We start from the raw sequence: 8,845 nt of genomic DNA on the forward strand, positions 1-8,845 counted from the left end.
AAAAAACACTTCTCAATTCTTTGTGATACTCACATGGTATATATATTGTATACTCACAAGATATCACAGAGGACTGATTTATTCCTCCAAAAAAGAACTGTCATACGGTATATATCATTTACTGACAGGGTATCATAGAGACTGATCCATTTCTTAAAAATAAAAATAAACAGTCCTCTATGATACCCATATGGTATATATCATATACTGATAATGTATCATAAAAGACTGATTCATTTCTTAAAAAAAAAAAAAACCTCCTAAGTCCATTATGATACCCACATCATATGTATCACATACTAATAAGATATCATAGAGGGCGGGTTCATTCCTTTAAAAGAACAAAGATTATAAAAACTAATACAATAAATAGAGCTTTAAGCTTAATTTTTATATTATTTTTAGCAAATTAAAATTTGTAAAAAAATTACAAGAAAATACAGTCTTTGTTTTCATTTGCAAAAGAGAAAAGAATTATATAAGAATATATTTTTCTATTAATTTACACTTTAATAAATAAACTAGTGACTTTAATACTTTTCTTATATTATTTCTAGTTGTACTCTAATTATTAATTTGCTATATTTTTCTTAATTTAAAAATAATTAGCTACTATATTTAATTTTATATTAAAAAAAGGAAGGAAAGGGAAAAAAAATCACAAAAAGACAAAACAAAGAAGGAAAGCAACCACTTTACCTGCAGCGAGTGACAGTGACGTGAGCACACGTGGATAGTGCTTCCGTCAGTTGCATAAAGCTAAAAAGGTGGGGCATCGGGTAATTATTTAGTATCGAATTGGTATTTGTGAAATTAGTTTATGAAAGGATAATTTTGTGTAAATAGTTGGCATACATTGAGTATTTTATGTTGTTTTCCCAAAAATAGGGGTATATAAAACAATTGGCTTTAAAATTACCCAAACCCTATCACACTAATTAACAAAGAATCTCTCCTATTATTTCTGAAAACATGAACATTTGACACTTAAATAAAAAATTTAAACGACTCTTTTAATTCAATCCCCCTGGTTAGTTTCATGGTGGTCATCCAGCTTTCATTTTATTGTATTAAAGTTATCAAACTATTTTTTTGAGATGAAAAGTCTTTCCACTTTACCCAAGTATTACGAAAATACAAAAAAATAAATAAATTATATCCAAAAAAGTTATTCAACTTAAAGAATCACGGGAAGTCATTAAGTTGAAGTAAAAGAGACATTTTATATGTTACATGCAAAATTGAATGACTTTTTGGTTACGAAATATTATTAGTAACTTCCAGTTCCAGTGAACTTAAGTAAAAGTTGAGTAATTTTGTTATTATAAAAGTGGTTTAGTAGCTTTTAGGGATGTTTATTCAAAGTAAAATGGTTTTTGTTAAAAAAAAAAAAAAACTTCTTGTGAAATAAAATAAAGGTTAAATGACCATATATGAAATTGCATGCCTGTATATAATTTTTTTTATTTCTCACTCCGTGTTCGGTATTCGCATTGAGGATGGTAAAATTCGAATCATGCACTGCAGGGCCCATTTCTGGGGGCGGCAGTTTGAACTGAAATTTTTTCATTCCTAGAGCTCGAACGCGGACTTCTGATCAATTTTTTATTTTATTATAATTACTAACACGTAACAGGGGTGTATGTGATAATCAAGAGTCTTGAGGGGGCATAAGTAAAATATCTTTTAATGTTGTTTTCTTCTAAAATGGAATTGTTGTTTTCTTCTAAATTGGTTGGAATTTCCTATGGAACACTTGACTTGTACGGCAAAATCAGCAGTGACTGAAAAGGGAAGTCTTTTGTTGTTCCTTAATCATCAATCGAAAACACACTGAAAATGAAACAACACTACTTAGCATAAATTCACGGTTCTTGCTGTTTTTTTTTATTAGTGAAAGATTGATAACAATCATGAATTGCTTCTCTTCATCTTTATTAGTTTTCACTTTGGTCCTTCATATTTGTAATTTGGGTTATGCAGTGTCCATAATTAAAGATTCATATGTTTCTGCAATTGGTGATCCTGGAATGAAAAACCCAAATGCAAGATTTGGATTTGAAGCATGGAATTTTTGTAATGAAGTTGGAAGAGAGGCTCCTCATATGGGTAGTCCCAGGCTTGCTGACTGTGCTGATCTTCACTGCTCAGGTTTATACTAGTTACATTTATTTACTGTTATGTGTATTGCACACCTGATAATAAAAAACATATGTGTTAGGTATGAAGAAAATGTTCTGGATTTCTTACTTATTTTTTTGTGTTCGGTACTTAAGCAAAAAAATATTATCCTAGACAAATTCTATGGGTTTGCGGTTTGGGGATGGGTGTTTGCGGGGTGGGTGGGTGGGTGGGGGTGGAGATGAGGTGCGTTCGAGGGTGGCGAGGAGATAAATTAATGTGGAATGTCATTTGTGGGACTTGTTTTTCCTAATTGCATTACAGAAATCATTTTTCTTAACTTGTTTTCTATAGAAAATGTTTTCCAAAAATTTGACCAACCGAACATGAAAAAATCGGAATATATTTTCCAAAATATTCCAGAAAAATAAGTGGGTTTGTTACTTTATTTTTTATTTTTTTGTGTTTGGTACAGAAGCAAATGTATTGTCCTCAAAGCATTTGTGTATAATCCAGACAAATACTATGCGCGTGGGGGGTGTGGGTGTGGGTGTGGGGTGGTGGGACAGGGGCGAGTGTTAAGACGACGTGTGTTGGAGGGTGGGGAGGATACAATCAATGTGGAATCCCATTTGTGAGACTTGTTTTCATTACTTCCACTAGGGAAGTCATTTTCTTTATTTTTAAGGAATTTATTTTTCTAGAGAAAATGTTTTCCAAAAATTTTGGCTAACCGAACATGGGAAAATTGGAAAATGTTTTCCTCCATACCGAACACACCAAAAGTTTTAAGTTTTCAAATGACGTGCTACAATTAAGTATTGTAGTGGAGCATCCAGGCCTCACAGCCACCCATCAGCAAAGATCTTCCTGTGTTTGGTCCAATAAAAAGAATCAAAGTATCACTTCCCTGACAATTTTAGTTTTTTTAAACGAGGCAGTTTACAAAATTTAATAATTTACTGAGATCCCCGAGGTAACTATGTGAAATCAAAAAATTTGAAACGTAGATGGAAGTATCTAATGGTATAGACCTTGCATTTGGGAAATAGTAGAATTACTAATATTGCTATTGATATTTTTTTCTTCTCTAGTGCCTAAGCTTCCTAGAAATAAATGAGCTGATTGAAGCATCATGATGTTGATTCATATGGTAGAATTCCTAATCATTGTTTAGAAGATTGTGTTGTTGTCTTTTTAAGTGGTGGAGAATGGTAATATATAATGCATAAGGCATGTGGGTCTGCAATTGATTAATTACCTGGTGTTTATGAGATAGATGTTGGAAAGACAAAATACCGGTAGAAAAAGATATTGAAAGGACAAAATCTTGAATTCGTAGTGTACTCTGAAAAAATGCATTACAGCAACCTAATTTACTATATTGATAGCATGGCCGATACACAAGTTGATGCTGAATTTGGTTTAATTATATTTTCTGATTTTGTAGATTTTAGATATGAAGTAATTGATAGAATTGAGGGGCTATTGGAGTTAACACTGAACACAGAGTATTTCCTTAATATCAATAATACTTGAACAGTTCATTTGTTGGCACCCTGAGAGCTTTGCCTAGGAGTTTCTCCATCATTGTGTTTCAACTTACTGTGGCAATTTCCAAAACTTGTCAAGGTTACTACTTAGTTGGCTTAAAGATAGGTGAATTTTTGGGTCATTCTAGTGCAAACTTGATATGGCCTATACCTAGATGAAAGGGAGAAAATAAAATTTTAACCTTTAGATCAGTAATTTAAAGCAAGATGGACAATTTATAAAGGGGGTGGGGAGGATATCCGACTAAAAGACTGCATGAGCCATGCAGGGGCGGACCCATGTGTAAAGTTTGGGTGCTCCGGCACCCATTAAACTTAATCACGGAGTGTATAATTGTATAGAAAATATAAAGGAAACAGATATAAATAGTTAATAGAGCACCCCCGAACTCAAAATTCCTGAGTCCAGCACCCCCGAACTCAAAATCCTGGGTCCGCCTCTGGAGCCATGAGGTGTCATCCAGTGCCACAGATTATGGCGGACAAAAAAGGTCAACATTTGAATTTCTCTCTTGTTGTAGTAAACAAATCTGATGCTTTTTTCCTAATTGTGATGACCATTGTGCTGCAATTTAAATTATCATTTGTCAGAGTGGTAAAAAAAAAAAAAAAAAAAAGTCGTGACTCATCAGAGTTCAAGAAGCTTTCATGCTGCTCCAAGCTATTACTAATTGTCAGTTGAAAGGAACCTTAACCTGATGTAGTTCCCCTTATCTACTAACCATCACTACTACTACGTTCAACGTTAACTGTCTAATTTTCCCTTCAAGTGTCTATCCTTCTCTGCTCTTCCCTTTCCTTTCCCTTTTCTAGATATAGTTCTTTTATTATACAATCTTATAACCAAGGTGAAGAAAAAGCAGAAAGATTTGATAGGGTATTTTCTCAATTACATGAATCATAGGCTTAATGCCTTGCGTAAGTGCTAGCACCGAACAACTTTATGATCTGCCCGCCTCTAATTGGGTTTTGTTTTATGATGAGGTCACCGAGATATTCTGGGCGATCAACTTCTTCGGAAACAAAGCACTTGTAAAGTACACCACAAAGTGACAGAAGTAGACAATAGATTAGGAGCTGGAGATAAATTTCCAGATGGGAGTTATAAAGCTGACATGAATCCTGATCTTTACGCTGTGGAAAAGGAGTGGTATCTTGGTTCACTTTGCAAAGTGCATGATTCTGCTCACCCGTGGTATTATTGGATGATAATGCTTAAAAACGGAAATTTTGACAAGAACACAACTCTTTGTCCTGAAAATGGTAGGAAAGTTTCTAAGATAGTGACTGGTAGAACTTTTCCATGTTTTGGTAAGGGCTGCATGAATCAGCCACTTGTCTACCATAACTACTCAAGAATAGAGCATTCATCTTTGATCGGAGGCTTCTATGGAACATATGACCTTGATGCCAATTTAACTGCCGGTGTAGATGGAAAATCTTTTTTTTCAGCTTCATGGCGGAAGAATTTAAGCACAGGTAGTTGGATTATCTCAAACAAATTGACGACATCATCCAAGTATCCATGGCTTATGTTGTATCTAAGAGCAGATGCAGCAGAAGGGTTTAATGGAGGATATCACTATAGTGGCCGTGGAATTATGAAAAAGGTTTGTGACAGCAACTTTGTTCCCTATGAAAGCTCTTCCTCAATAAATGTGCAAATTTATTCATATAAAAGAATAACGGGCTAATTTTACCAAATAAAGGAACTGAATATTCCTGTTGTTTGCCCTCGGGGTTAAGAATAATATCCTTTCTTCCCTGGTTTTCTTGGTTGTTCCTATTTAACTCTTGGATAAGAAAATAGTGACATCGTTTCATTTTCTTGAGGAATAAATGTTCGATTTTACTGATATAAAAATTTGGAACTAAGACTCCTACGGTTTTGGTCTAGTGGTAAGAGCACAACGGGTGATGTGTGGATTAGGTGCACGTCACGGGGTCGAACCCTGCCGCCACAAACCAAAATCTGGTATTTAAGTAGAGAAGGGTAGATAGGAGGGGGGTTTCCATTATCCACTAAGTTTTGAACCGTGTGCTGTCCTTGGGAATTTCTTGGTTTTCAAGAAAATGATTATAAAAATACAACAACATACCCAGTGTAATCCCACAAAGTGGGGTCTGGAAAATAATTAGAAAAACAAATAGAAAAATTGTGAACCAATTGTATATAGTGATTTTGTTTCACCATCATGGATGATTCTTGTAGACAGGGTATTAGTCTCATGCTGTGATTTTTTCTCACTTTCAGATAGAATAAGAGCTGTAAGTTAATATTTTAGCAATTTCTTTTTTCTTTTTCCTTGCAGCTTCCGGAGTCACCGAACTTCAAGGTAAAGTTGACACTTGATGTTAGACAAGGAGGAGGCTCCAATAGCCAGTTTTATCTTCTCGACATTGGAAGCTGCTGGAAAAATAGAGGAGATCCATGTGATGGAGACGTTTTAACGGATGTGACGAGATACAGTGAGATGATCATCAATCCAGCAACCACAAGTTGGTGTCATCCTGATAACCTCGTGTCCTGTCCACCCTACCACATTAGCCCTAATGGGGAGATAATATACAGAAATGATACTTCTCGGTTCCCATACTCTGCTTATCATCTCTATTGTGCTCCTGGAAATGCAAATTATTTAGAGAAACCATATGATATCTGTGACCCATACAGCAATCCACAAGCTCAAGAACTGATACAAATCCTGCCACATCCTGAGTGGGCTGTGCATGGTTATCCTTCAAAACAAGGAGAGGGGTGGATTGGTGATGCTAGGACTTGGGAGCTTGACGTAGGAGCATTATCTAGTCGCTTATACTTTTACCAGGTAACCTTAATTCTTGTCTATGGATTCTGCTGAAGGGAGTGTGTCCTTTTCTTTGCGGTGTTGCTGATTTGCCAGTACTTTAGTAGGTTCCGTGGATCCAACATGGATGACATATTTGGTGGCATATGTTGCTTATATCCTATGTTTTTGGAGCTCTAACAGTTTTCTACTTTGATTTTGACTCTGCGTGAAAGTAGGAACCTAAGATTCAAGCATAAAAGGTTTTACAAGATCAAAGCGGTTCTACAGTGTTTAATTTTTCAGAAACCTATTAAGCTACATGGATGTGAGACAGCTTAATGCTTGATAATGTGCAAGCATGTATTCAGATTTACGTTTCCTTTGAGCTTTAGAATGCGTTTAATTTTTTACTTGTGAGCTAATTAGTCAATCCTGCCTTTAGTTTCGAGCTTGCTTCTCTTTATGGGGAAGTCAAATTTGCTTAAGATGGCCCATTCAATAGATGCATACAAAGGCGGAAAAGATTTAAACTTGATGGGTTCAACTTTTATATTCTCACCACTGAATCCACTGTACATTTATATGTTACACAGGATCCAGGAACCAAGCCAGCAAAGCGTGTTTGGTCTTCACTTAATGTTGGTACAGAAATATATGTTAGCAGCCAAGGGGCTACTGCTGAATGGACTGTCAGTGATTTTGATGTATTGATTCCTGAAGATGATAAAGGTGATGTTAGGGCAGTTCTGTAACATAACACCTGTTGTATGTTCATTGTGCTTTACAATAAGTTTCACTTCTAACAAATTTCTTTTTCGCTTGTTTGTATATAATATAGACACACATATAAGTATATCTACTTTTGGCTTTCTGTTCACCTTTATTACTTTGTGTGGCAAAGCAACAAACCTAACCTCAATGAGATATGCCAGGGTCCATTTCCCCCTAACTGGTTTCGTAAGGTGGTTAAAAATTGTCAGTTTTCTTGCTTGCTTGAAAGTTAGACCATGCTTCATTATGTCCTATTACAGCAGCAGAAGTGTTGGTCAGACAAGTCTACCACTGTTGATCCATTGCAGCCTCGGGTGACTCATTAGTATGCGCATTATAGAGATTTTTACTGCTAATTGTCTCATATATGACTGCAGAACCAGTACCCTTTAATATATTTCTCTTTCTTTTCTTGTTTATTTGCTTGCAACCGGACTTTGAGAACATCAGTACCTGCTTTCTGAAGACTTAAGCAGGGGAACAAACGCCCATGTTATTATTACTGGTCCTCTAGTGTGGTTAAAGCCCAGCGAAGTTAGGTGCAACACAGGTGGGCTTCGCCTATATAAGTGGTATTCAGTGCATGCACCAAGGTCGTAAGGCAGGTACCTCATTATTCATGTGCTCCAACCAAACAATAATTACAAATGTTTTTTCATCACATCTAGAGAGTCAATCAGAAAAACTGATGGAGTCTGTCGGTGTTTTGGACCGACGTGCTGTGTTCCAACACCCCATTTTCCATCGGTCATTCCATAATACTGACATCATACAGTCGGGTTTTCTAAACGGACCTTTTTTAGTAGTGTTAGTTGATGCAAGTTCCTGCCAAGTTCATGCAGTGACTGAACTTGGCTAGAGGAACAACCTTGGGAACATGTCTGCTGCGTTGTCCTCTGCGGCAACCTTTAAGACTTTAATGGTGCCCTGCTCAACAACACCTCGAATAAAATGGAATTTGACTTCAATGTGTTAGGGGCGCTCATGAAATCTTTGATTTCTGATCAAGTAAATAGCGCTTTGACTATCACATCTTAGAGTTGATTGCTAATGAACAAAATTTATTTTTGACACCAAACTTCTCAACCATATAACTTCCTTTTCTGCTTCTACTGCCACCATATATTTAGCTTTTGTTGTGGACAAAACAACTGTCTTCTTACTAATGGCACTACTTGCAAGAGTAAAGACATAACCTATTGTGGATCTTCTTCTATCAAGATCACTTGCAAAATTAAAATCCATATAATCAAGAGCTGAGAAGCCTTCATTGTTCCTCCTACAAAATGTAAGACCAACATTTGGAAGAACCTTTAAGATATCTCAATATCTATTTAACTCCTTCCAATGTGTCTTACTCGAATTCAACATGAATCGACTTATCATATTCACTGCTTGAGTAATATTAGGCCGAGTGCAAACCATAATATACATAATGCTACCAACTGCGCTAGAATAAGAAACTTCAGACATGTGCTCCACCTCTTCCTCTTATTGGGATGCCATCAAAGATGATAGTCTGAAGTGCTGTGCTAGCATAAAGTAACAGGTTACATGTATCCGTATTAAAACTCTCAAGTACCTTCTCAATATACTTTTTTCGTGAAAGAT

The 8,845-nt window shown here is 35.8% G+C and overlaps 1 protein-coding gene across 2 annotated transcripts; it reads left to right on the plus strand.

The window, feature by feature from the left end:
- The first annotated feature begins 1,716 nt into the window (after window positions 1-1,716).
- LOC132606262 (uncharacterized) lies at window positions 1,717-7,340 on the plus strand. Of its 2 annotated transcripts, none has more exons than XM_060319679.1 (4): window positions 1,717-2,151; window positions 4,668-5,284; window positions 5,987-6,502; window positions 7,057-7,340. In XM_060319679.1, exons 1-4 carry the CDS (start codon window positions 1,914-1,916, stop codon window positions 7,213-7,215), a joined length of 1,530 nt encoding a protein of 509 aa, XP_060175662.1. In that variant the 5' UTR covers window positions 1,717-1,913; the 3' UTR covers window positions 7,216-7,340. The 2 variants fall into 2 exon arrangements, with proteins under 2 accessions (XP_060175662.1, XP_060175661.1); XM_060319678.1 differs by having other exon boundaries at window positions 1,718-2,151; window positions 4,659-5,284.
- The last annotated feature ends 1,505 nt before the right edge of the window (window positions 7,341-8,845 follow it).

The sequence above is a fragment of the Lycium barbarum genome, chromosome 8 (genome assembly GCF_019175385.1).
Source record: "Lycium barbarum isolate Lr01 chromosome 8, ASM1917538v2, whole genome shotgun sequence".
Classification (NCBI taxonomy): domain Eukaryota; kingdom Viridiplantae; phylum Streptophyta; class Magnoliopsida; order Solanales; family Solanaceae; genus Lycium; species Lycium barbarum.

Bases quoted from the DNA above. Each gene is read 5' to 3' on its own strand.
- LOC132606262 (XM_060319678.1), top strand. From the start codon at position 1,914: ATGAATTGCTTCTCTTCATCTTTATTAGTTTTCACTTTGGTCCTTCAT. The intron at 5,285-5,986 runs GTTTGTGACAGC...TTTTCCTTGCAG, and splicing joins GCCGTGGAATTATGAAAAAG to CTTCCGGAGTCACCGAACTT. The intron at 6,503-7,056 runs GTAACCTTAATT...TATGTTACACAG, and splicing joins GTCGCTTATACTTTTACCAG to GATCCAGGAACCAAGCCAGC.